General features: G+C 35.4%; 1 protein-coding gene across 1 annotated transcript in view; it reads right to left on the bottom strand.

Moving 5' to 3' along the window:
• Positions 1–27,312, bottom strand: part of Trdn (triadin) — a 393,227-nt gene that overhangs the window by 29,892 nt on the left and 336,023 nt on the right. Inside the window, exons 24-31 of the mRNA NM_029726.2 lie at positions 13,088–13,117; positions 9,071–9,100; positions 8,000–8,026; positions 7,596–7,643; positions 3,886–3,930; positions 2,744–2,764; positions 2,068–2,094; positions 1,360–1,398 (exon numbers count right to left, since the gene is read on the bottom strand). Of these exons, the coding sequence (NP_084002.2) occupies positions 1,360–1,398; positions 2,068–2,094; positions 2,744–2,764; positions 3,886–3,930; positions 7,596–7,643; positions 8,000–8,026; positions 9,071–9,100; positions 13,088–13,117 (267 nt within the window). The remainder of the gene's footprint in view (positions 1–1,359; positions 1,399–2,067; positions 2,095–2,743; positions 2,765–3,885; positions 3,931–7,595; positions 7,644–7,999; positions 8,027–9,070; positions 9,101–13,087; positions 13,118–27,312) is intronic.

Below are 27,312 nucleotides of genomic sequence, written 5' to 3'. Positions count from 1 at the left end.
AACAAAAGGGTTGCTTTACTATTATAACGAATTACAATGATTTGGAGGGTAAGGAGGCATTGACTATAGGTCACCCTGATCACTCAAATTTGAATGAACATGCCTGTCATTATCGTTGTGATTGTTATTATTATTATTATTATTAATATTAGTAGTAGTAGTAGTAGTAAAAATAGTAAGAGTAGTAGTAGTAGTAGTAACCATGCTTTCTTTCTGGCCTAGTATGTATTTCTTACATAATTAAGGCCTCTGTAAGTTTTCCAAATTATTACAAAAAAAAAAAAAAACCCTACCCTAAATGTACAAGAGTAAATAGTTTACTAACATAAGTCTAATTTTAAAGAGAAAGAAAGGAGAACTGTCATACAGTTTCCAGATTGTCCACCAGTGGCAAAATAAATAAATGCTTAATTTCAACAACCGATCTTTCATTCATTAATCTCTTTATAATAGCATCAGTACATATTCAACAGTGACTTCTTCTAATCAAAATATTCAAGATGCATATATTAAATTTTACTTAAAGATGTATGAATAAATTATGACTCAAATAATTTGTGCTTCAAAATTTAGTAAAAAAAGTATATCTTACATAAATGCCTTTTTTAATTTTATTTTTTATTTTTTAATGCCTCTTTTGTTTTTTAATATTTTTATTAGGTATTTTCCTCATTTACATTTCCAATGCTATCCCAAAAGTCCCCCATACCCTCCCCCCCACTCCCCTACCCACCCACTCCCACTTTTTGGCCCTGGCGTTCCCCTGTGCTGGGGCATATAAATTTTGCATGTCCAATGGGCCTCTCTTTCCAGTGATGGCTGACTAGGCCATCTTTTGATACATATGCAGGAGAGGTATTGCGGGATCCTCAGGTAGTACTATGTCCAATTTTCTGAGGAACCGCCAAACTGATTTCCAGAGTGGTTGCACAAGCTTGCAGTCCCACCAACAATGGAGGAGTGTTCCTCTTTCTCCACATCCTCACCAGCATCTGCTGTCACCTGAGTTTTTGATCTTAGCCATTCTGACTGGTGTGAGGTGGAATCTCAGGGTTGTTTTGATTTGTTAATGCCTCTTTTAATATATTTTAAGTTTGGTAATAGATTCTGTGTCATCAATACCCACGATTAAATAGACATATGTATGAAATTCATTTATCAGTAGTAGTTAAAGTTTGCTTCAGGTTATAAATTTCTATTACCTTTATACTTAATAGTAATCGTGGGAAGCCTGGAGTAGTTGAATGTTGAACTGAAACTGATATATGCTATAATGTCAGCATCTGTATTTTCATAAATTGTTTTTTGTGTTTTGCTTATTGTTCATAAGACATACATGTATACATTTGTTACGCTTACCTTTACTTTCCTTTTCAGATTTTTCAATCTTCTTCTTCCCTAGCGAGAAAAAAAAAATAACACGATGAGATCAGCATATGAGGCACAATGTTCTCGTTCAGCCTTGGACCCTGAAGCTGAGACTTGAGCACATGTAAAGGGTAGGTGATCATGACTGAGCCATTTTGAGTAACACAGGTACATTCTGTATATGATAACTGTGCTTCTCATAGTTAGCTACCTGTATGTATAGTGACCTTGCCTTTTTTCATAAGTATTTTGAAAAACAAGACTATGAATTTAAGAGAAATTCAAAATGAAATACAAAAACAAAAACAAAAAAACCTAAGTTTTCATTGTCACCGCTAATTAGGATTTGACCTTGTCTAGTAGTTTCTCAAACATCAATGAAATCATACATTGCATAGACAAGTAGATTGTGGACATAGATTGGTGAGTCAGGGTTTTGATTGATGATTTCCTTTAGTGTAAGTGTCGAGAAGACAGAGAAATAATAAGGCTAACTAAATTTGGGAGGAAATGTGAAGAAGGCTTTTCGCTCACTCTTACAGAGGGTTTGAGAAGTCTTGGGCTTGTCTGCCTTTGAGGACACTGAGGATTTAAATATTTTGGCAACTTTATGCCTGCTATTGCTACACAGTTAGAGAAAGATTCAGGTTGAAACTGTTTTGCACAATTCAGCATTTATCCCAGAGGTGAAATATTTACCTGAGTCTGGAACTTCTGGTGCTCCCTCTTTAAAAGGAAAAAGAAAAATGTTAAAAGAGAAGAAAGATAGAAGATAATATTTATTTCAGTAGCTCATTGAACTTTATTTTCAGATATTCTTATCAAATCACAATAGATAAAATGCTCAAAATTACAATGAAATGTTCTAATAATTGGTGCTTATAAACTGTAATGAGACATCTACTGTAAAAATGGATTTAAGGTATGAAGTAGTTGCATACAATAGGCATACATTCCCAGGAGTTAATAAATACCAGTATCCCATGTCAATCAAAGTCTGTTTTTCCATAATAGTATAATGGTCTTTATATTAATAAGCCTATTTTTGAAATTTAATTTACCACTTATGCACATTGTAAATTCAAAATCTCATAATAAAATATTCTTTTTAAAAATTATTACCTAGGAATGTGTGAATGGTGTGTGTGTGTGTGTGTGTGTGTGTGTGTGTGTGTGTGTATGTGTGGTTGTGTGCATAATTATGTGCACTTGAATAAAGATCAGAGGACAACATTGTGAACTCAGTATTTTCTGTCCATTTTTAACTGGGTCCATGGGATTCAACTCACGTCACAAGGCCTGATGCAGCAAGTACATTTACTCTAGGAGCCATCTCATTAGCTCATATCCTAAAAGTTCTAAGTAATATACTCACTTGAAGATGGTTTAGGCTTATCTAAAAAAGAAAAAAGATAAGTAAAAATTTCTCCTAATATTTAGCATGTTAAATCTATAACTTCTATTTTTCTCTTAGAGTTAAAATTGAAAAAAATGAATGTATATTAAAATAAGTAATAGGGGAATATTTCATAAATCTTTAAACTATTTTCCAACAGGTTCCCATAGAACAGATATAGAACTTGGTAGTATTGAATTTCTTGGTTTTCTCTTCATATGCACAATTTCAGTCATTGTTCTTTCTGGGAATCCATTAATATTCACTAACAATTTGAATTCTCCGAAATAATAATGAAAACTGACATAAAATGTCAAAAAGAATAAATACATGGTAAATGAAAAATCTTCACTTTCTAAGTATATTTCCTCTTTCTCCAATGCACCATGTATCCTGAAATTATTGATTAAAATATTATTCAGCTTCATATGTAACATTTCCTTTTAAAAAACAATATTTCATTATTATTTGGGATAATTTAGGGTAATTGATTATATAGAGAAGAGAGGAAAGGAGAAAGACATTTTTTAAGTTATCATCCTTTATATCACATCATCTGAGCCTTATAAAGTAGTTCATATCATGAAATTAAGTAAAATTATGAAATAATAAGGTAATTGTTACATACTTAAGTGAATTTATTTTAAGAGGGCTGACTGAGAGGGGGATAATGACTGGATTGTAAAAATGATTAAATAATAATAATAGTAATAGTAATAATAATAATAAAAAATTATAATTCCTGCTGAAGTTTACACTCAGTCACATTTAACATGTATAATTTTAAATAATATTCTAAAGCCAAATAAAGGGATTCTAATCCATGAGAATGATAAATGTCAATAACTCTAATCTTGCCAAACACCAAATATTATGGAAAGAACCTGTACATCATGAAAGCAAATACAGGTTGCTAACGTCTCTGTGCTATGTAGCAAGCTTTGGTAATCTTTTGATTGTCTCTAATACCATAGACCTGCTATCAGATAATAAAGATTATAGTACAAAACCCAAAACTTAACAGTACTAATAAACAAACAAAAAGTGCCTACTTTATGTTTTTATGGTCAGACTTGATGAACGTGGTGAACAAAGACAGCCAAAGCAAAGGTCAAGAATACCTTTTTTTATAGATGGGTGGCCTTTTTCTTGGTGTTCAGCTTTTTCTAGAGAAAAAAATGAAAATTCACAGGAGATATAATCTTGGAGCAGGGAGTGTGTCAGCAGATGGTTTTCACTCGTACAAGATGCATGCTCCTAAAACTACGTCTATGCAACTTGTAACACAGAAGTGTATTGTCAAAGAACATATTATAGACAGGGTTAGGATAATCCTCAGATGTGTTTTCTAGCAAGATGAGGAACAGTATCGGGTCGTTTGTTCTCTTCATAACCAATAGTGTAAGAGCACAAGATGCCAAAGAAAATTAGAAGAGAAGCTACTTTCTTAATGAACGTTTCCATTTGGGGGAGGCGAAGCATTTGTCAAGTCTTTTACTTCCTCTCTGACCTTTCTGTTTTCAAATTTCCTTCCTTCCATTTCAGAAACCACTTAATTCATAACATTGACTCTTGTCTTTTTAAAATGTAATATAGATGTGCCTTACTCTGGAGTAGACCATATCTCATATCCTACACATCACTGTGCATTGCCAGGTCTAGTCAGAAGCATAACAGCTGAGTCTCAACTGGATCCAGGATGCCGCAAATGGAACCAAAATCTGTGAGCATAAGATACCTCTCTAAGCCCTTTGAATATATCCGGAGTAACACTGTTTTTGTTTTTGTTTTTCTGAATACTCCCTTCATAAAACTCAGAATTTCAGAATATCATGGTGGAATATTTTGGAGCAAAGTGAGAATATTTGGAAACTAAACAAAAACTAGAGCAGACTAGACAAAGGTTCCCACTATTGACCTTCAGAGTTAGCCTTTAGTGTTTCTAGTCTCTATCTAGACACAGAAACTTACATGGAAAACAAGATCACAAAAGAATTCCTTTACTTGTCTTTTCTGCTGTAATAGCTTTTACCTGCTTGGGAACTTTTTGTCTTGTGATAGGAGAAAACAGTAATACAAGGAGAAATTTAAAGCATATCAATAGAAAGCAATGAAGAATTTGAAGCCGGAACTTTGTTTAAAGCACAAAATAAAAAATTGGTATTTCCTCAATAAAGCAGCAAACTACAAGTTCCTTTAGATCAAATGAAAACTCAAAGAGAAAAGTTTTGTTTCAAAGCAAAGTGATAATTCCAACAATTCCATATAAAATTAAACACCAGAAATATTGTTGGTTGGAATGATCTTTCTAGTTAAATATCCTATGTATGACGTTTTGCTGGATTTGTAGTGAGCCATTGGACTGAGTGTGGGGTCCCCAGTTAGAGAAAGGACTGAAGGAGCTGAAGGGGTTTGCAACCCCACAGCAAGAAAAACAATATGAACTAGCCATTACCCCTGAGCTCCCAGGGACTCAGCCATCAACCAAGGAGTAGACATGGCTCCAGCTGAATATATAGCAGAGGATGGCCTTGTCAGGCATCCATGGGAGAAGAGGTCCTTGGTCCTATGATGGCTCAATAGATCCTCCAGTGTAGGGGAATACAGAGCAGGGAGGTGGAAGTGGGTGGGTGGATGGAAGAACACCCTCATAGAAGCAGGGGGAGGGAGGATGGGATAGGGAGTTTCTGGGAGAGGGGGGACCAGGAAAGGAGATAACATTTGAAACGTAAATAAAGAAAACATTCAATAAAAAAAAGAAGTTAAAATAAAAAAAGATTATTTATTTATTTATTTATTTATTTAGGATATTTTCTTTATTATATTTCAAATGTTTCTCCTTTTGAGGTTCCCCCTTCAGAATCCTCCTATCTCATCCCCCTCGCCCCGTCTCTGTGAGAGTGCTTCCCACCCATCCACCCACTAACGTCTTCCCACTCTGGAATTCCCCTAACTGGAGCATTGAACACCTTCAGACCCAAGTCCTCTCCTCTCACTGATGTCCAACAAAGCCATCCTCTGTCACATATAAGGCTGGAGCCATGGGTCCCTTCATGTGTACTCTTTAGTTGATGGTCCAGTCCCCTGGAGCTCCAGAGATCTGGCTGGTTGACACTGTTGCTTCCTCCATGGGGCTACAAACCCCCTCAGCTCCTTCAGTCCCTTCTCCAACTCCTAAATCAGGGACCCCACACTCAGTCTAGTGGTTGGCAGTGAGCATCTGCCTCTATTTGTCAGGCTCTGGCAGAGCCTCTTACAAGATGGCCATATCAGGCTTCCATAGGCAAGCGCTCTGTTCCGGTTTGGTGGCTGTATAAGGCTTGGATCTCTAAGTGGGGCAGTCTCTGGATGGCTTTCCTTCAGTCTCTGCCCCCCACTTTGTCTCCATATTTCCTCCTGTGAGTATTCACCTTTCTAAGAAGTACTGAAGCATCCACATTTTGGTCTTCCTTCTTCTTGAGCTTCATATGGTCTGTGAATTGTATCTTGGGTATTCTGAACTTTTGGGCTAATATCCACTTTTCAGTGAATACATAACATGTGTGCTCTTTTGTAATTGAGTTACCTCACTCAGGATGATATTTTCAAAAGGCATGAAGTTTGTATTAGATTGAGAACTATGGGAAGAAATCATGTGCTCGATATATACCCATTTCTGTGAATTTCTAAAAATGGCACATATTTAAGACAAATTAATGTTTCAGCACAGTTTTTAACTAGGATATTCTAAGATTGTATTGCTTGATTTCTGTCAATGAGACAGCCATTCTGATCTCTACATTCTATTGCCTTCATTTTACTACTCTTGTATTTTCTTATATTTCTCTCTCTCTCAAACACACACACACACACACACACACACACACACACACACACACACTTGTTTGTGACATGACATGGTCTCATGTAGTTCGGACTAGTTTTAAGCTTGCCAAATACCTGAGAATGCCATTGAACTAATTCTTGCTTCCAGCTACCAAGTATTGGAATTACAGGCATGTGCATATGTCACCACAGCCTGTGGGATTTCATATTTGAAAAAGTATAGATGCATCAGATCAAACTGACTCAAATCCACTACATATGAACTTTCTCACATACAATTTAAAAATGTAAGCAAATGTTTTCTTATGTTTTATTTAAACAAATTAATATTTTTAACTTTCCAACGAACTCTGCCTACCCATATTCACAAGATTGAATAGCACTTCATGGGATTGATGGGTAATTTTCTATGCAGTAACTGAAAATTAATTTCCTACTAAAAATTTCTACTCTTAAATAAAATCTAGCTATTAAGTTTTTCTGTAAATTCTACATCTTTATCATCATGCTTTATCATTTCACTTATAATTTCTGCATACCCCAAGGGAAGGAAGGTTAGAGTAGAAGAGAAGATGGGAGCCAAGGATGTAGGACATATGTGGATTTACTCAACATTCTTGGAATGGAGAACTTTAAGGGGATAGGAGGAAATCTAAAACACAATTTTAGATGCCTATCTTGTCTTAGGTAGTAGCAGGCAAATCCAAATGAAGAACCCATTTACCTCAGTGCTGACTGGATGCTCTTTGTGACTGATAAGCCCGGGTCTGCTGGGAAATGTAGGCAGGCTGTCTATTTGAATCCGACCATTAAACCCTCAGTTCAGTGAATAGTGAGATAATCACTTAGTGGGATAATAACTAAAATTGGAAAAAGGCCTTTAGAAGCTGATGACTTGAGGCAAGAGTTATGACAATTGGTTTTAGATCTGACTTCACAATCTTTCCTTTGAGATGACTCGGACAGTGTGAGACAACTGGATGCAGTAACACCACATGAGAAATACCTGGTTTAACATGAGGAATAACTTGCTCTGGTCTGGTGATGTTCTGTTCTGAAAGTAATAAAAAAGATGTTTCAGATATTTTTAAGTTTTCTAATATATTATACAATGAGTATTCTCTATGATTTAGGCCAATGATTTATAAAATTGAAAATAACAAATGTGACAATAGAAATAAAATATTTTAAAACTTCGGGCTATCCAGTCTCATAATAAAGGCTTTGTTTTGAAAAAAAAAACAGTATGCACAAAATTTGTATTTACATGGAACCTATAATTTTCAAGTCACAGGCTTTTTTTGTAAAGCAAAAGTGTTGAAGCAAGATTAAACTTTACAATTTTGGAAATGAAAAACACTTTCTAAAGAGATTATATTTGAAAATTACAGAGGAAACCTATGTACATACTGCGTGTTTGGCCTTTGTCAGATGATGCTGAAAGGATAAAAAGTTAATCAGTTAATTGATAAATACACTATATTAATACAACTAATGTAAGTTCTAAATGGTATTGTGTATAACTAGTCTTTAAAGGCTCTCTTTTTATTGCTGGATCAGTGATATGGTTCAACAGGTACAAGTGCTTACTCACCATCAAACCTAAGCTTGCTTCTCCTAACCCACAGGATGAAAGGAATTAGTCAATTCCAACAAGTTGTCTACTGACCTCAATGTGCTAATTGTGGCATAAGTATTTGCGTATACACTCTCTGTCTCTGTCTGTACCTCATCTCTCTCTAAAGAAATAAATGTAGTTGAAAAAATTAACATTAAAGTCTCATAAATAACACTTACCTCTAATAAACAAACAAACAAAAAACCACCAGAAAATAAATCATAAAAGGGTAGATGGACATTTATATGCTCTGTTGCATGAAAATATATTATTTACAAGAGCAGATACAAGTTATGACTAGCGGCAAGGTAAACTCTAGTGAGTATAGCAGCATGACAATGCTAGACATATATCTAGATTTGAATTCTTAGATTAGGTTAATAGGAAAGATTTGACTGTATCACTTCTCATAATGAAGGAATGCCTTCCATAGGGCTTGAGGGCTTTTGTTAACTTGCCTCAGGTCAGTAGCTAGTTGGTATCTCAATTAGGACTTAATAATGACATTATAACTTAAAAGAGCTCACTCTGATGTTTTGGTCAACATTATTTGGTTAATAAAATAATACAGTCAGTCTAGGATGATTTCTTTATATAATTACTGAGAGTTCAGAAAATAATTAGACACATTGTAGAATTTTAGTCCAAGATTTGTTAACTTGAAAATATCGAAGAGTTAATTGAATGGATTTGACCTTTTAAACCATCTGCATAACTACTGTATTGAGGATAGCACTTGCCGTGCTGTATGCCTGCATAATGATGAAAGTTAAAAGTGGTGTGCTCAATCGATACTTCACAGTGATCAGGATGTAAAATGAATGAATAAATAAACTAATGGAAGAAAAATAAAATACTGTCACCTAGTTTTGCTTCCTTTTTCACTTGTGGCTCTGAAAAGAGAAAGAAAAAAAAACAGAAAAAATAATTCTAAACCATAAACTAAACTATAGCAAAAATATATCATTTTCAATAATTTCTATTTATTTATCTCCATAAAATGGAGTTTGCTAATAATCCATTTCTATGGTGCTTTGTTAAAGAAAGATTATTAAGCACAGTAGTTAAAAACTCACTATACACTTGTTTGTTATTAAGCTGTTGTTTTTAAAATGTGCCTCAGGTGAACAGATACTTGAGAGTTTGTTTAAACCTAAATTGTCTCTTTAATTTCAAACTACTTATAACAAATTGTTCCAAAATAGCATTAGACAAATCATTTCAAGAACAAAATTGGAAGAAACTGTTTCAAATCTAACAGAGATCTGTGTAATTAAGAAATTCAGGTATATTATGGTTTGAAAGTATCCCCTAAAGACAGGTTGAGTCTTTATCTCAATACCTATGAAGTGACATTATTTAGAAATTGGGTCAGTGCAGATAAAATTAATTAAGATGGGATTCAAATGACATGAGATGTTAGGATAGGGTGAGTCCTCTTAAGAAATAGAGAGGGAGGAAGTGGATATGTGATAATGGTGGTAGAGAGTGACATCATGAGCTTAAATCCCAAGGAATTCATCTGGTTACCACTAAAGGAATGGCAAGGAAGGCATTTCTGCTAAGCTTGGTAAAGTAGTATTCAGCTTGCAGAACTATGGTGGAATATACACGTTGCTTTAAGAAACACTCTGAACTATTTTATTCTATGCATAGAAACTCACAGATTGCATTAGGTTGTGCAATACTGCTCTGCTGTAACAAGTAAAAATTTGGAAGTAGTCTGTGGAATACATACTAAGGAGATACTGCAACATTATCGGAAATATTTGATAAGAGCCTTGATTGCCTTGAGGAAATCAATACTTACTTACTACTGATACTTAAGACAGTTATATTAACAAATAGTTTATTGTACAAGTGTCCCAGTGAGCAAGTATGCCACATCTGCCTGTGACTTCTTGTGTTATCTTCAACTTCCTAGTCTCATTTGACCCTCCTCCTCTTCTGCCTTCCAAATTTGGACCTTGAAGAGATCTATATATAAAAAAAAATCTATCTCCTCCTCAGGTTTTGTTGTTATTGTTATTGGTGGTGGTGGTGGTGGTTGCTGTTTTGAGGGAGCTTTTTTCCCCTGGAATAGCAGACAATCACACAGTGGTTGTTTTATGTGGAATAAGGGCCCTTTTCACAGTATTGGAGTGAATAAAGTCCAAGACAAGAGCCAGTTACTGGCACATTTCAAAATTGTGTCTTGCTGCAGATAGGAGGGGTGTTGTGCCACTGCATGACAGAGGTAGAAATAGAGCAAGCATGCAAGCAGAAACTACATAAGAGCCTTGATCTCATTTTTAAAACAAGAAACTTCAGCGTCTAATCATCAATTTGTGGCCATGACCTAATCCTGTCATATAGATAATACCAGGGCTTTGAAAGAACACATCCAAACTAAAGCAAATTTACTGCTGTAAATTAAAAAAAAAAAAAAAAAAAACATGCTGCTTGGAACAGAGATGCTAAAGGAGACTCTTGCTTTATCTCATTAGAAAATGTGAAAATGTGACTATTGGATATTGAAGGAAAGAGGATGGGTCTTTTAAGGAATATACTCTTCTCCAAAGACAATACCCATTCTCAGGTGATTCTTCCACACAGGATACAAGATTCTTTCTACATAATATGGTCCAGAAAATAGCTGTGAGGTACTTTATCAATGATTATCATTGCAGATTGAATATAAGATGAATCAAACTATTGGAGCTTTTAAATTAAGAAATGGTAACATGCTTTTTCCCCAGCCACCACTGAGTTGTGTGGGGGTGGAGCTCGGGTGCATTCAAGTTTCATCGTCACCCATAATCCACCCCCATGGCAGGAGAGATGGTGAAGACTGCCTCATCATAATGGCCTAGCACGTGGCATACAAGCACCAATTCCATCTCTATGTACTTGTATTCAATTGTGATGAGCACCATATATGTCAAGCTGGTGGATGCACTATGTGCCAAGCACAAAATCAACCTGATTAAGGTTGATAGCAATAAGAAACTAGGGGAATGGGTAGGCCTCTGTAAAATCAATTGAGAAGGGAAGCCACAGAAAGTGGCTGGTTGCAGTTGTGTACTGGTTAAGGGCTATGTTAAAGAATCTTAGGCCAAGGATGTCATTGAGGAATACTTCTAATCCAAGAAATGGATACATGAAATTTTGACTTAATAATAATAATAATAATAATAATAATAATAATTTTTAAAAGCCAGAAAGAAAATGTAACACCACTAATGGGACAGAGATAAGATAAAATGAAGAGACAACTAAAAAGGGTGACACATTCCTCTTTAGGAAGGGTAAGGCCACTGTCCCATCAAGCCTAGAAGAAAAAAGACAGACCCAGAGAGAATATTCTTTAGACTTGAAATTAACCAGGATTGAAAACTTGTTTATGAAACACATCCTTATTTTTCCTTCTAATTTTTCCCCTTGAGATGAGAATGACTGTCTTATTTTATTTGGAAGCAGATCATTATAGACTCAGATGTACCCAGGTAAAGAATACTTTATATAATTTTTTTTTCTTTCCCCAAAGCTGATGTAGATCATCTAAAGTAATTAAGTGAAATTAAGTGTAAGTGAAATTAACAGGTAGAAATACAGTAGATGTTGTACTAACTAAGATTTGACATTGTAGGTATGGTATCAAGATATTTGCACATAGGAAAGATGTGAATTTTGGCAGGATATGGGGTAGACTTTAATAGAATCAACTGTGTACTCAAAAAATGTATGTTTAAGTCCTAACCTCTAAGATCTGAAAATGTTATCCTACTTTGAAATTGTTTTCTGCAGATGTAATTAGTTAGGGTATAACATCAGGGTTGTATGCCAGGGTGGTGCATGCCTTTAATCCCTGCACTTGGGAGGCAGAGCCAGGCAGATTTCTGAGTTCGAGGCCAGCCTGGTCTACAGAATGAGTTCCAGGATATGCAGGGCTACACAGAGAAACCCTGTCTCAAAACCCACATTGCCCCCCCCCCCAAAAAAAACAAACAACAACAACAAAAAAAAAATAAAACAAAAACAAACAAACAAAACCAAAAAAACCCATCAGGGGTGTAAGTAGGTCCTTCATTAACTGTGACTGGTCTTTTTAAGAGGAAAGCAACTGAGACAAAGATGCTTATGGAAAAGATGGCCATGTGCCTATGGAGATGGAGGTTAGTCTGTGGGGGGACAGGGGGCGGACACGGGGAGGGCGGGGGTGAGCACAGCAAGAACGAACGCTGGTAAGCATTAGCAGTTCAAAAAGGCAAGGATGGATATTTTTTCTCTGTGAGTTTCAGGAAAACATGGATCAACAAGCCCATTGATTTAGGATTTTTAGACTCCAGTAAGTAAAGGAGTAAAAATACATTAAAGTAAATTTATAAAATCTGGAGTAAAAAAAAATAAAATTAGAAATATTTATCCAGTTTGTGATATTTTATTGACAGCAATTCTACAGCATGAATGCAGTTGGCAAGAATGAAGTCTGTGGCTCCAAAGTTCAGAGAAGAGATTGTTTGAACCATAGAAACTTCTTATAGTTTCTCTCTCTCTCTCTCTCTCTCTCTCTCTCTCTCTCTCTACTAGTATGTTTTTCTGAAAATTGGTATCTTGGATGCATAGCATTATTGTTCTATATTTTCCCTCAACAAATAAATAATATGTCTTAGTAATTATTCAAGTACATTTTTAATGTATAAATGGATACCCTAGGACTGTAACAAAGTCAGGAAGACAGTTTCTCTTTAAAAACAGCAGCATAGTAAACTTTTCTATAAAAGACTGTTGTTTTTTTAATGTTGTTTTGGATAATATTTGTCATAACATTTCAAAGAGGTGTGTTATTATTCATTATGAATACAGAATGCATGCATAAGCTTAGACATGAAAATACATACTTGACTTCTCTTCGTTTTTTAGTTGTGGCTCTAAAAATGTAAGTAATAATGGTTACACAATGGTTTCAATCACTTTTTATCATCAATTATATTTTAATCTGTCATATTTTAACCAACTATGTTTTCCTTGTGATTATGTCTATGTAAGAGATACAGAGAAAAGACCCTTCTATCTCAATCTTAATATGAATTATTTTGAGAAAACATGGTAAAACAAGCAACCGCTTTTAGTGACAGTCTTACAAAATGCTGTTTCCAGTGAATAAAGGAATAAAGGAAAATTTCAGCATAGCATAGTGTCAGAAATATAGTTGGATAATATACATATATCAAGAAAGCAACCAGCTTGCTTTCAGCAAAATATTTAAAATGGGCTCAGAGAGATAGTAAAAACCATGCATTTAATATTTTTCTAAAATTGTTTTTACTTACTAATTGGATAGGGTCATAACATATGTGGTGGTTTAGGCTTTACATCTCTGCCCATGAAAAGTTGAAAAAATTATTTTAATCATGTAATGCTCACTGAATTGTTATTATTCAGTATCCTATATTGTCAGATATATCAATAAAAACAAAACAATATAGACTTCAGTTAACCTTCTTAACTGAGCTCCTATAAAGTTTTTATTTATTGCTTATGATAAAGATACTAATTGATGATTTATTTAAATCATAAAACTCTAAGTGTAGTCACATTAATTAATAACATTAGGATGTTCACCAACTCTTGTTCAAGTGTTAACTTTCTATATAAAGTTAAGGGGAAAAGCACACCCATTAATTTTTCAAAAAAAAAAATTAAATCATCATGGTGCTAGAAAAAGAATTCAAAGGGGAGAGGGGATAGGGTGGTTGTGGGATGGGGGGCTTGTTGAGGGATAACCAGGAAATGGGGTATCATTTGAGATGTAAGTGAATGGAATGATTAATAATAAAAATATAAATAAAATAGTTTCAGCTAAAACAATTGAACTAGAAAAATAAAATAAAATAAAAAGTGCCTTAAATGTAAGGAAAGGGGAATGTCAGGACTTGACAGGGGGATGGGGGAGAAAATAGGAGATTTTTGGAGGGGAAACTAGGGAAGGGGATAACATCTGAAATGTAAATAAAGAAAATATCTAATAAAAAATAAAATTTATTTTCTGCATGAAAAAAAAGGAAAGCTTTGCCATGTCAAGAACAGTAATATGCTAACTGTGGCAGGATTTTCCCTATTCAAAAAATTTAAATATTAGTGAGGCAGGAGGCCTGGGATTGGACAGGGTAAAAGGAGGCAGAGCAAGGAGTTACAGAGACAGAGAGAGAAGAGAAGGACAGGGAAAGGAGAAGGAAGCAAAATGGAGGACGAACAGGATGGTTCAGGTTCTGTGTGGTTATATAGAACCACAGGTAGATATAATATATAGGGATAGAATAACTGGAGTAATTTGTCGAATCTAGGTGAGCAGCTTGTACCATTATCAATTGGCCCTGATTTTATTGTGTGGGCACCCTGTGTATTGAGAATTTATTGATATGTAAATCTGATTAATTATAAGCTTCTAGAGTTTTGATTTTACCGGTTACAGTGAATTGTGATAGCTAACTGCAAAGTGGGTGGTCATTGCATTGAGACTGGCATGGCAACTACCCACCAAGGGAACTAGGGAACTCTGGGCCAGAGAATCTGCCAAGATGAGAACACCCCACTGGAGCCATGTGGCCTACTGGTGCCCAGCATAGCCCGAGAACTTGCCATTCTTTTTTTTTTTTTTAGGTATTTTCTTCATTTACATTTCAAATGCTATCCCAAAAGTCCCCCATACTCTCCCTGCCCACTCCCCTACCCACCCACTCCCACTTCTTGGCCCTGGCATTCCCCTGTACTGAGGCATATAAAGTTTGCAAGACCAAGGGGCCTGTCTACCCAATGATGGCCGACTAGGCAATCTTCTTATACATATGCAGCTAGAGACACGAGCTCTGGGGGTACTGGTTAGTTCATATTGTTGTTCCACCTATAGGGCTCCAGACCCCTTTAGCTCCTTGGGTACTTTCTCTAGCTCCTCCATTGGGGGCCCTGTGATCCATCCAATAGCTGACTGTGAGCCATTCTTTTTAATATCCTTGCAACAGCTAACAGGTATTATTATTATTATTATTATTATTATTATTGAAATCTAGAAATATTGTGTTATAAAATCAAATTCATGTAATGCAAGAATTATTTTTACAATAGAAATCATAGTAACTTTGATTCTTTCAAATAGGTAGTAATTGATATAATTATATAAGTATTTTTTAATGACCAATAGTCTAAGGATATACATGTTTGTAGTTTTGCTCATTTTACTAGTTGCTGCTGTATAATTTATTGTGTTTTTAAATTATTTTAGCTAATATAAAAATGTCAGTGCAATATTTCTCTTTTCTATTTCTAGTATAAGGACTAAGGTCACAAGGAACTAATTATAAAGTCAGTAGAAGATAATAGTTATGAATCAAAAAAATTTTAGACACACAAATTATGAGTTATAATGTGAAATTAGGGCCAAAAAAGTATACAGAGTCTACATTTGTATATTCAAATGTTGAAAGAATGATCAAATTGATAGTTTTTCACATAATATATTTAACAAATGATCTGGAATACACTAGCTGGCAGAAGCAACTGATAAGAACTTTCACCCCCGATGATTATCTACTGGCAGTTGACGCTTTCTGGGGAAGGGAGATTAGTTTGGGGGTCACTGGAAGGTTCACTTTGCAGCAACTAACAGTCCCATACACATGCCCATAAAGTTCAACATCAATTGTACGTAATGGGTTATTTTATAAAAACAAAGACACATAGAGTTGGGAGGGAAACACATAGAGGAACTATGGGAAGTGGAGGAGAGAAATGTGGCCTGGATATTATCATATTTCATTTATACATAAATGTATATCTCATGCAATACATTTTAATAACATTTTTGAAAGAAAAAGAATTAGGTTTTGTATCCAGTTCCCATTCAGAGACAAACTACAGATTGGGAAAAATATGAGCAAACCATATATCTTTAAAGGGACTGATATTATGTCCAATATTCCCTTATAAATATGGTATAAAAATGACACAATAACAAGAACAATATATCTGATTAAAATGTAAACAACGATGGGACTGACCTAGGCCCTCTGCCTATCTGCTAATGTTGTGTAGTTTGCTCTTCTTGGAGGATTCCTGACAGGGGACAATGGCTGTCTCTGACTCTGTTGTGAGCTTTTGGGACTGTCTCCCTCATCCTGGGTTGCCTCATCCAGCCCAGTATAAGGGATGGTGCTTAGTCTTACTGCAACTTGATGTGCCATGTTTGGTTGATATTTATGGGGGGAGGGCTTCCTTTTTCTGAATAGAAACAGAGGAGTAGAAGGAAATGGGGAAGGAACTGAGAGGAGAAATTGCATTTGGTGTAAAAACCAACAGTAAAAAATGTATGGATAAAAAGTAAGCAAAAGTCTGGGGAAACTGGGAAAGGGGATAACATTTGAAATGTAAATGAATTAAATATCCAAAAAGTAAGCAAAGTGTTTGAAAAGTATTTTCAAAAGAAGAGATATAAATGGTCAGAAAATATGTAGAAAAAAATGTTGTCTCTATCTATTCAGAAATGCGAATTAATACAACAATGCGATATCATCCCATACCTGTTAAAACAATGTCATTAAATGGCAAGTTACTAAGCCTGCCTGATTTACTTTTACCTAAAGTTTATTGTTTATTTAAACAATCTCTACTATGCCACGCTTAATTAGCTTGTAAAATGAATTGAAATCGGGAAATCAATTTTAATGTACTGTGTTAAGGAGTTGAACTTTTGTAATTATCACAAACTAATATTGTGTAAAACTTAAAAAATGTAGTTTGGCCTTCTAAGTAGAATTGAAGCATCCACACTTTCATCTTCCTGCTTGTTAAACTTCATGTGGTCTGTGAGTTGTATTGTGGGTATTCTGAGCTTTTGGGTTAATATTCACCTATCAGTGACTACATATCAAGTGTCTCCTTTTGGGTCAGAATGATATTTTCTAGTTCCATCCATTTGACTACAAATTTCATGAAGTCATCATTTTTAATAGCTGAGTAGTACTCCATTGTGTAAATGTAGCACATTTTTTAATCCATCCATTATTCCATTGAGGGACATCTGGGTTGTTTCTAGCTTCTGGCTATTATGAATAAGGCTACTATGAACATAATGGAGCAAGTGTCCTTGTTATATGTTGGAGTATCCCTTGGGTATATGCCCATCTGCAGACACCAAACCCCAAACTATTGCTGATGTCAAGAAGTGCTTGCTGACAGGAGCCTGGTATAGCTGTCCTCTGAGAGGCTCTGCCAGCACTTGATAACATAGATGCAGATATCCACAGCCAACCATTGGAATGAGCTGGGGAACCACAATGGAGATTACTACCTCATCAGAAGAACAATAATATCACCTAACTGTACCTCCTAGAACTCCCAGGGTCTAAACCACCAACCAAAGTGTATACATGGATAGGTACATGGCTCCAGCTACATATGTAGCAGAGGATTGCCTTATCTGACATCAATGGGAGGGGAGGCCCTTGATCCTGTGATGGCTTGATGCCTCAGAGTAGGGGGATATTAGAGGGGTGAGGCAGGAGTAGGTGGAGTGAGCACCCTCTTAGATGCAAATGGGGGGAGGAGGATGAGATAGGGCTTTGCTGAGGGGAGACTGGAAAGGGGGGACAACATTTAAAATGAAAAATAAATAAAATAACCAATAAAAATTGCAGTTTGGGAACCTGAAATTATGATACATGTATCTTCAGGGTTTTTGTTTTGTTTTGTTTTGTTTTGTTTTGTTTTGTTTTGTTTTTTGGTTGTAATTTTTTGGTGTGATTATCACTCCAGTCTGTGTCATTTAGATATTTTCTAATAGATACTGGCAACATGATATACACATTAAATTACAAAAATTATATTGTTCAACTATCTCTCCATATCTCTTAGAAAATGAGTTGTAAGATGTCATTTCTCACAATGTGTTCAACTGAATACTGTCTTCACACTAAAAGATGAACCATGATGTAATAATTTGTGGAAACATTAACTTAAATAAAAATCTGTTTCTTTATCACTACCTGATATCCTATGTAGGCTATATGATATATTTCAAAAGCTTTTGTCAAATTTACTTAACCTAAAGATTCTGGTATCAGTAATTAAAACTAGAATTCTAAGCATGGCATTATTTGAAATGTAAAGATCCAATTTAGCTTTGATCCTATAGAATATTCATCTTGTTCACAACAAAGTTAGTAGTTTATAATCCTAGTTGACCTATAAGATTCCCTATTAAAGGCATCTGAACTTAATAAAATGCTTTTCAATTAAAAGTGACATCACTGCGTTTTAAACAAACTATAGCCTTATACAGTTGAAAGAATTGTCCTTATTTCTGTTTGGATTAATCAAGAACCATTTGAAACTACAAGTTATTTTCTGCCTACTTCCATCACCATGTTTCTACTCCTTTTCCTTCTTGAGACTGATATTTTGTAAGAGTATCTTAACATGTATAAAAAATAAATTTTCTTCCATATTCTCTTCATTCAATTTTTGAAGTGGTGTCTCAAACCTGATAATTTAATATCTTCTTCTTTTATTAATTTAATATCTTTTTATTCAGCTCAAGGAACTTTCTCTAAGATTATTCATGGCTCCAATTTCTGCATTCCAATGAGTGCCTTGTAGTCATTATCTTTTCAGTAAGTTTCTGCTACATTTAACAGTTTAAAATTATTTCCTCCAGGATTCAAAACAATATTTTTAACTTTTAAGACACTCTGCCTTCCTGCTTCTTCATATCTTTTAAGTACGTTTATAGTCCAACACTTCTTTTTCTCTTTCCTAAATCATAATATCTTTCCTGGTTATTCACTCAGTCCTCGCTGCTTTCCCTCTTCACATGCACTGTGAAAAAATTAAGACTGTCTTGTAATCTTAGCCAGTATACCTGGGGTGGGATATTCCAGATCTAATGTGGTTTTTTCCCCTATATTTTTCATAAATGTACTTCCATGCATGTTACACAGAAACCTTTGCTTTAGGCTGTCATTATTCTCTTCATAGATATATTGTAATCTACAAGGACAGAGTTTTTGTATCCATTTTATGTCCCTATATCACTTTAAACAGTGAAAACTTGACATGTACAGGGTTAAACAGTCAAAATTTATTTGACAGAGAGATATGTAATTTCTTTTGTAAATTTGGATCATGCTATATAACATTGACAACCACAAATTTTCCTAACACAGAATATTGGAAGTGATCCTAGACTTCTCTTAGTAGTCTCTTCTATGTCCATATATGGAAACCTTTATAATTTTTCTACAACCTCTTTTTTACCTTACCTCACTAATGGTCTATAAAAACCTTACACTGTCTTGAAATGATAGTCTAAGAGTCTGTGCAGAATGTGATTTCCTTAATTCATTGTTCTCTGTTTTATTTCTAAATTTTATGTATCAACAGAAAGAGCAAATGGAAACTATTAGTTAAGCTGAATCTTGGTTTTCTTAGCAGCACTTGATCCTTCCAATTTCACTTAAGAATAAGAACAGAATCCTTGGGAACCCGAGGCTGATTCCACTGCTGATGATCTCTAATGTTACCCAATTTCATTTTCTACTTTATATTTGATGCTTAGCAGTGCTGAAACCTTGGTGACTCCTGGTTTACTCCACCGTTTCCTACCATGGGCTAGAGCTTTTGCACTCTCTTGAACATCTCTTCCTAATAATTACTCATTTTCTGAAGCTCTCATTTGAGTTGTTGGCCAGAGCTGTCTAAGAAACTCTCAAAATATAGAGCCTATTGTTGTTACACTTGGTTACCCCCAAGAGGTTGAACGAAAATCTCTATTGCTGAACATACTACACACTAGAAAAATAAATACCACAGGCCCTTGAGCTGGAAGTGACTTGAATGACCTCTCCCTGAGGACTAGCTTTACATGATCAGAATGAGCCATGCAAAGCTTCCAAAGGAGAAAATCAACCAACTGTCCCTTTCAGTAGATTATAGTAACCTAGTTACAAACCTCATTTGTTGGATATGTTGAGTTAAGATCTTTTTGCATTTTGCATTTTCTTTTATTGTTTTCATGTTTTCTATGGAATCTTCTGCACTTGAGATTCTGCACTTCCATCTCTTGTATTCTGTTGTTGATGCTCACATCAATGGCTCCTGATTTCTTTGTTAGGACTTCTATTTGGTGAGTTGTCTCCCTTTGGGTTTTCTTTATTGTTTCTACTTCCATTTTTATATCTTGGAGGATTTTGTTCAATTCCTTCTCCTGTTTTGTTATCTTTTCCTATAATTCTTTAAGGGATTTTTGTGTTTCCTCTTTAAGGGCTTCTAGCTCTTTACCTGAGTTCTCCTGTATTTCCTTAAGGGACTTTTTACTTCTAGTATAGATTACAATAGTTCTTCCATCTGGGACACTACCTCTAATTAATATTTTTCTCAATACATTATTACTATCCCTCTTCCTAAGATTTTTCTCTCCTAACAAGAAATATGAAAATAAAAATATTTCAAACTTTCCTTCTGTGGCAATCTCACTATTTCCCTTGGGGTACACTTAAAAACCAAAGTAATCTGTGCTCAGTTATAATAGATGAATTCCCCTGCTAACTCCTGTAGTAGAGTTTCTGTTCTCACGGCTCTTCTGAAAGCATTTTCTCAAAGGTCACAGAATGACAGCTTAATTTGTCAACTATAACAGCCCGTTTTCTGTCATCTTGCCTCTTCACCTTTCTAAGAGAGAGAAATACCCTGGGAATGTTTACTGCTTGGATTCCTGCTGAAGCACTTCCTGTTTCAATCCAGTTTCTATACTTTTCCAGGAGGTGGGTCTGTCAAGGTCCCCACCTTTTCTATTCTCAGTCTTCATTTCCTTTTGTCTAATGCTCTAAAGCCTTTAACATATGGCTACTATCCAAAACCATTATGTCTCATCTTTCAAGGTCTATAGACTCTTGTGTGAGTTGTCAAGGGCCAGCCCCAGCGTGGTGTTTCTTCTTTCTTGTCAGTTGTTCTTGAGGCAGTGGAGGGGGACAAGCATAGGCATAGCATAGAAGGTAAGATTTTGTCTTATGAGTTTCTGGGGTAAAACTTTGTCTTACGAGAAAGTTAAGGTTGCTGTATAATAAAAAGTTTACTTATCTAAGTCTAAGTTACTATGCTATTGTATCTGACCTGCCTTCCATGATCTTCTGAGACCAGAAACTTCAGTCTCTGGCACTTAGCTCATCCTAAAACAGCAGGAGATTAGGTAAAGGATCAATTGCTAGAGCCTTTTCCCTATTGTCCAGATGCCTCTTGCTTGTCAAGCTAGGGGGACGTTTGGAGAATATATACTTCTATTGAACCAGGAGAAGAGAATAACCCTTGCAGAAAGAAAACTTTTACATAAGCAAATATGCATAAGCTCACATAAATTCATATTCTGCTTCATTCATGCTCATTTATTCATTTTCATTCAAACCCAGTTGGGCCCAGCTTGCATGCATTCTCACAATTACATAATTACACACAAACACACACACACACACACACACGTATACATTCTCACAGTTACATAATTACACACACATACTTACATATGCATATGGAGCAAAAGACCAACCACTGGTGCAGAAAGAACTCACTCATTCTGGATGAAAAATGTGCTCCAATCTTTATTACATAGAAAAAAAAGGCTTCTTACCTTTTTAATGCTAAATGAATTAAACCCATGTTTGTAAGAAAAAAGCTTCTTTTTTTATTTCTGATATCTTCTTTTTTTAAAATTTATTAGGTATCTTCCTCATTTACATTTCCAATGCTATCCCAAAAGTCTCCCATACCCACCCCCCACTCCCCTACCCATCCACTCCCCCTTTTTGGCCCTGGCGTTACCCTGTACTGGGGCATATAAAGTTTGCAAGTCCAATGGGCCTCTCTTTCTAGTGATGGCCAACTAGGCCATCTTTTGATACATATGCAGCTAGAGACAAGAGCTCCGGGGTACTGGTTAGTTCATATTGTTGTTCCACCTATAGGGTTGCAGATCCCTTTAGCTCCTTGGGTACCTTGTCCTTACCATGGGACCTGTTCTGTCCCGTGGTAAGGAGAAGCCTGTCTGCTCGTTCTGCTCTCTGCAACATCTTCTTTTTTCCTCTTTCCCTCTGCATTCTGCACATTGCTCTCTGAGTATTTTATGTTACCTATAATTTCTAAGTTACTCCATTCTGCGTTCTTCTTCTAATCTAAAATGTGTTCTGTCTAAAAACTTCTCCTCAGCTTAGTTCCTCTCTCAGTTCAGTTCTTCTCATCTCTGTTCCTCTCACCCCAGTGTCTCAGTTCTGAATCTCCTCTTCATCCTCAGCCCTTAAACATCATTCAGAATACACGATCACATGTTAAAAAGTTCATCACAAGTTCACACAAAAAAATCAAATCATAAATCTAGATAGACGTTTACAACAGCGAATGTTTACATGCATATCCATTAGGAGTAGTTATCTAACTAAACATCCATCACTTATCACAGTTCCACAGGTTCACTGAAGGTTTAAAACGGTAACTAAGTTATAAGTGATGTTTTGTATAGATAAACACAGTCAATATTTTATCTTCCATCCTAGCACCTATAATAAATTGCTAGTTCCCCTTTTATGACCTTTGGTTAATTGTTTTCCAACCTCTTGGAATTCGCTCTGAGTAGGAGAAAGTCTGGTTACCATCTAAGAGTAATTAGCTGCTGACAGTTGAGTCTGGTGATTCCTCATTGCAGCTTTGATTATCAGAAAAGGACATAATAGCAGTCCCATTATAAAAAAAATTATATATATGTATATATATACATATATATATACACACATATATATATAATTAGTCACAGATATAATTTTAGGAATTCTTATAGGATCATCATTAAGACTTAAGTCTTAATGATTTATTTGTCTATATAATATCATTACAAGATAGTACATCTTCATTGATCTGCAGAAATCTGCTCAAATGGGATTTTTTACTACTTAGTGATAGTTATATATGTTTCATTATAACAGGAAAAGCATATTAATAGCAGAAATCATTCCTAAAATGAGTCCCTCACAGCCATGCTTAATGAGGGGGTCACCTGTCACCAATTATATCATAATCCGAGGCAGGCCACTTCAGGATGATCACCTGCTAGTTATTAGCTTGCCCTGTTATGGCTTCTGACAGTGAATATCCCACCTCTATCTACTGTATATTTGTAACTTGTATAAGTGGCAGCCATGGCAACATTTTCTGCTTGAGATTCTGAGGTTATAAAAATATTAAAGTTGCCTGCATCTATTCTCTGACCAGGAAAGATCTTGACAATGATGGAAGCAGCTATGGCACACTAGAAAAAGTTAAGATGCTGCCCTATCCACCTGCCCATTCACATTTCATCCCCATTCTTCATGTCCCTAGAGGAATTTATGACATACATCAGAGGTTTCCAATGTGTTCCAGGGATGAATGATTCCTAGAGAAACCCTACTGAACATGAATCATGGTTGTAAATAATATTGAAAGTAAATAATTAATTAATCATAAATATGTTAAGATCATTGTTGGTTTTTATTTTTAATACTCAGATTATTATAAGGGACTTGAGTTTGAATCCCCAGTTATAAGTATTTTCTACACAATGTTACTCCCCGTGATCTGGTAACTATCAGTGCCCCTCTTCTTTTCTCAGGTCCTCAGTTATTTCTGCTCCTCAGCTCCAAGGCCTGGGTTTCAAAGACCCCTTCTCATCAATGGACTTCATCTCATTGCTGCATTCTCTCCATCTTCCACTTTTCTCATGACATTTCTTGGAGTCTCTTGGAATGTTTGATTCTCTCCTCTTGCTTTCATGATAATATGAGACTCAACTTTGATTCTAGACCCCCTTCTAAATACAAGTATCACATACTAGGGCTGTCTCATATGACAAGCAACATATCTGTTGCTTATAACAACCTTGGTAAATGAGTATCATGACTTTCATGCATAAGATAAGGACATTGCAGTTTAGAAGCATTGAGTCAGTTAATTCACGTCAATGTCTTTCTAATATAAAGTCAACACTGCCTCCACCATTATTACAATGAGCTTCCTATCTCAAGAGCTTTTATGTATTCCAAAGGTAATAGTTTAAATTCCTCCTCACCATGAAGATTTTGCTGATGGTTATACGCTGTAGGAATTCCTTTACAACATAACAACCTAAAACACTCTTCAGTATTATCATACCAGGTCAAAACAGTTCACGTAGTTCTCATTATATGTTCTTTGAAAGAAAATATCACCTTTTCACATGTTTGTAAATTTTATATCAAAAACAATTGCAGACATATGATAGTAACATTAGCATGCTATATGTTCTCAATCATTTGCTGATTGGTTTTATTAAAATGCTTATTCATTTTTTTCTTTTTTCTTTTTCTTTTTCTTATTCTACAAATTTTTATTTATTATAAAATATTCCCTAGTTCTTCAGATCACAATGATACACATCATCAATAGAATTATGTGCATAAATTTAAGTTAAAATATTCTTTGTTATAATTAATAAGTTTTAAATGGTTAAGATATTCTTTATAATATAAGCCAGAACTCGGAAGACAGATATTCCATGTTTCCTCTTATCATCTGGGAGAAATACAATGAGATATTGGAAGACAAGAAAGAAGTAGTTTACCATAGCTGAATGGCAGTAAACATTTCTGATATACAGATTAGAAAGAAAAATATCACTTAAAATTCTTTCTGCTATTTACCTATTGCTAGTTCAAAATAATCTAAAGGTCATAAAGTTAAATAAAAAATATTTCTTTTAGTTTTTACAAGTTACCTTTCTTTAAAAAGTTAGAAATAAATATCTCATAGAGCAGAAGTAAATATTTAAAAAGATGTTAGTTAGGTAATAGGTAGGTGACAAAATGTATACTGCCTTTCGTTGTAGATACCAGTGTCACCATACAGGAGGAAACACAGCACTGTGCTTCCGGGAAGTAATGATGCACCTTTGCTTTCATGACTAACCAGGAAGAGTGCTGACAACACAGCATACTTTATACACAGTTCTTATTTTTTGCATTTATATCTGAAGTTTAGTGAAAACTTTTGATTTAAACATGGAAGAGGAACAGATCACTGCTTCTTGTCTACAATTTAAAAATGAAAACTTTCCACTGACTACAAAGCTGACGCTATCATCTTTGGTTCTCTCTTGGAGTCTTCCTGAGACCAAGAGTTTTAAGTTTACAAGTCACTTAAACTGGTTGCATTCACTCATCAAAAATTAGAAAATCACTACCTTTCTTTCCATGCTATGGTATTACTTTTATTAAAAGTTTCAATACTCTTTCAGGTTAAAACTAAATATTTGATGAAAAAGAGTATCATTTTTTTAAACTATTACATGATTATATGCTAAAATGTGTGCAATTTAGACTATGCTGATATTCCACCTATTCAATGTGTCTTCTTAAAACTCTACCAGTTGCTCTAAAGTACTCAGTTCATTTTGATTTTTATATATACTTGATATAGAATCGCCAAACACAAAAACTATTGTGGATTCCAAGAAGTGCTTGCTGACAGGAGACTGATATATCTGTCAGATCCTGACAAATACAGAGGAAGAAGGTCACAGCCAACCATTGAACTGAACATGGGGTCCCCAAAGGAGGAGTTAGAGAAAGGACTGAAGGAGCTGAAGGGTTTGGCAACCCAACACCAATATCAACCAAGCAGATCTCCCAGAGCTCCCAGGAACTAAACCACCAACCAAAGATTACACATGAAGGGACCCATAGCTCTGGCTGCATATATAGCAGAGGGCCTTGTAAGGCATCAATGGGAGGAAAGGCCCTTGGTCCTGTGAAGGCTTGATGCCCCAGTGTAGGGGAATGCCAGGGCAGAGAGGTGGGAGTGGTTGGGTAGGTGGGAGAACAGTCTTATAGAAGCAAGGATAGGGGTGGTGATATAGGGCGTTTCAGGGATGCAAACCGGGAAAGGGGATAACATTTGAAATGTAAATAAAGAAAACACACACACACACACACACACACACACACACACATATATGTGTAATTTTCTGGATTTTCTGGTTCATTATCTATATAATTGAGCTCTCCTGGGATTTATGGTTCCTATTCTGGAAACAGAAACTCCTTCTGACTAATTCACAGTACATAATAGTTGTCTTCCTTCAAAGAGCATAAAAGCCAACTTCATAATTGTGCAATTCATTGATCACAGACTACTTATAAAGTTCATATTAGTCATTTCTAATCAAGGTTTTTTCCAGTCGATTTCCCTTTCTTTCTTTTTTTCTTTTCTTTTCTTTTCTTTTCTTTTCTTTTCTTTTCTTTTCTTTCTTTCTTTCTTTCTTTCTTTTTTAGTAAAAAGAACTTCATTGTAAAGATTTTACAAATAAAAATTAACACTGAGATTAACTTAGTCACTCAAAAATGCATCCGTCCAAACCACGATTTTATGCATCTCAATATACCTCCCTACAGCTAGATAGCCATTCTCTACACAATAATTGTATAGTTACGTACATCATGCCTGTTAAACACTCAAATTTACATCATATAAAACTGTTATTGATACTAATGTTGAATTTCAGACACCTTCAGTGCATATTACTCTTCCTAAGTTGACACATTGGTTCTCTAGAGTCACAGAACTTATCAAATGTCTCCTGTCTTGAGGTCATTTATTATGATGATTTACAGTCTGTAGTCCAACTTCAATCCCACAAGGCTAGTTGTTTCAGCTGGTCTTCTGTAGAAGTAGATTCCAACAGATGTGCTTTAAGTAAATTCAAGTGGCGAAAAAGAGGGAATCTTCTTTTCTCCAATGTCCTTATGCAAGTCTCCAGCAGAATGTGTGGCCCAGATTAAAGGTGTGTACCACCATGACTGGATCTGGGACTTGTTTTGTCCTTTGCTGACCCTGAACTCCCCTTGAGATCTGCTTGTCTTTGCCTCCTGGGATTAAAGGCCTACACTACTTTGCCTGGGCCTAAGCTTTTCATAGTCATTATGCCTCAAGATCTCCATGCCAAGATCCAGGTCAGAAACTTGTGACTTCCAGCCCTGGGGCTAATTATATTTGATGTTAATTCAGTTCTCCAGTGAGT

This window comes from Mus musculus, chromosome 10, assembly GCF_000001635.26.
Source record: "Mus musculus strain C57BL/6J chromosome 10, GRCm38.p6 C57BL/6J".
Classification (NCBI taxonomy): Eukaryota; Metazoa; Chordata; class Mammalia; order Rodentia; family Muridae; genus Mus; species Mus musculus.
This window is presented reverse-complemented; position numbering and strand designations above follow the sequence as displayed.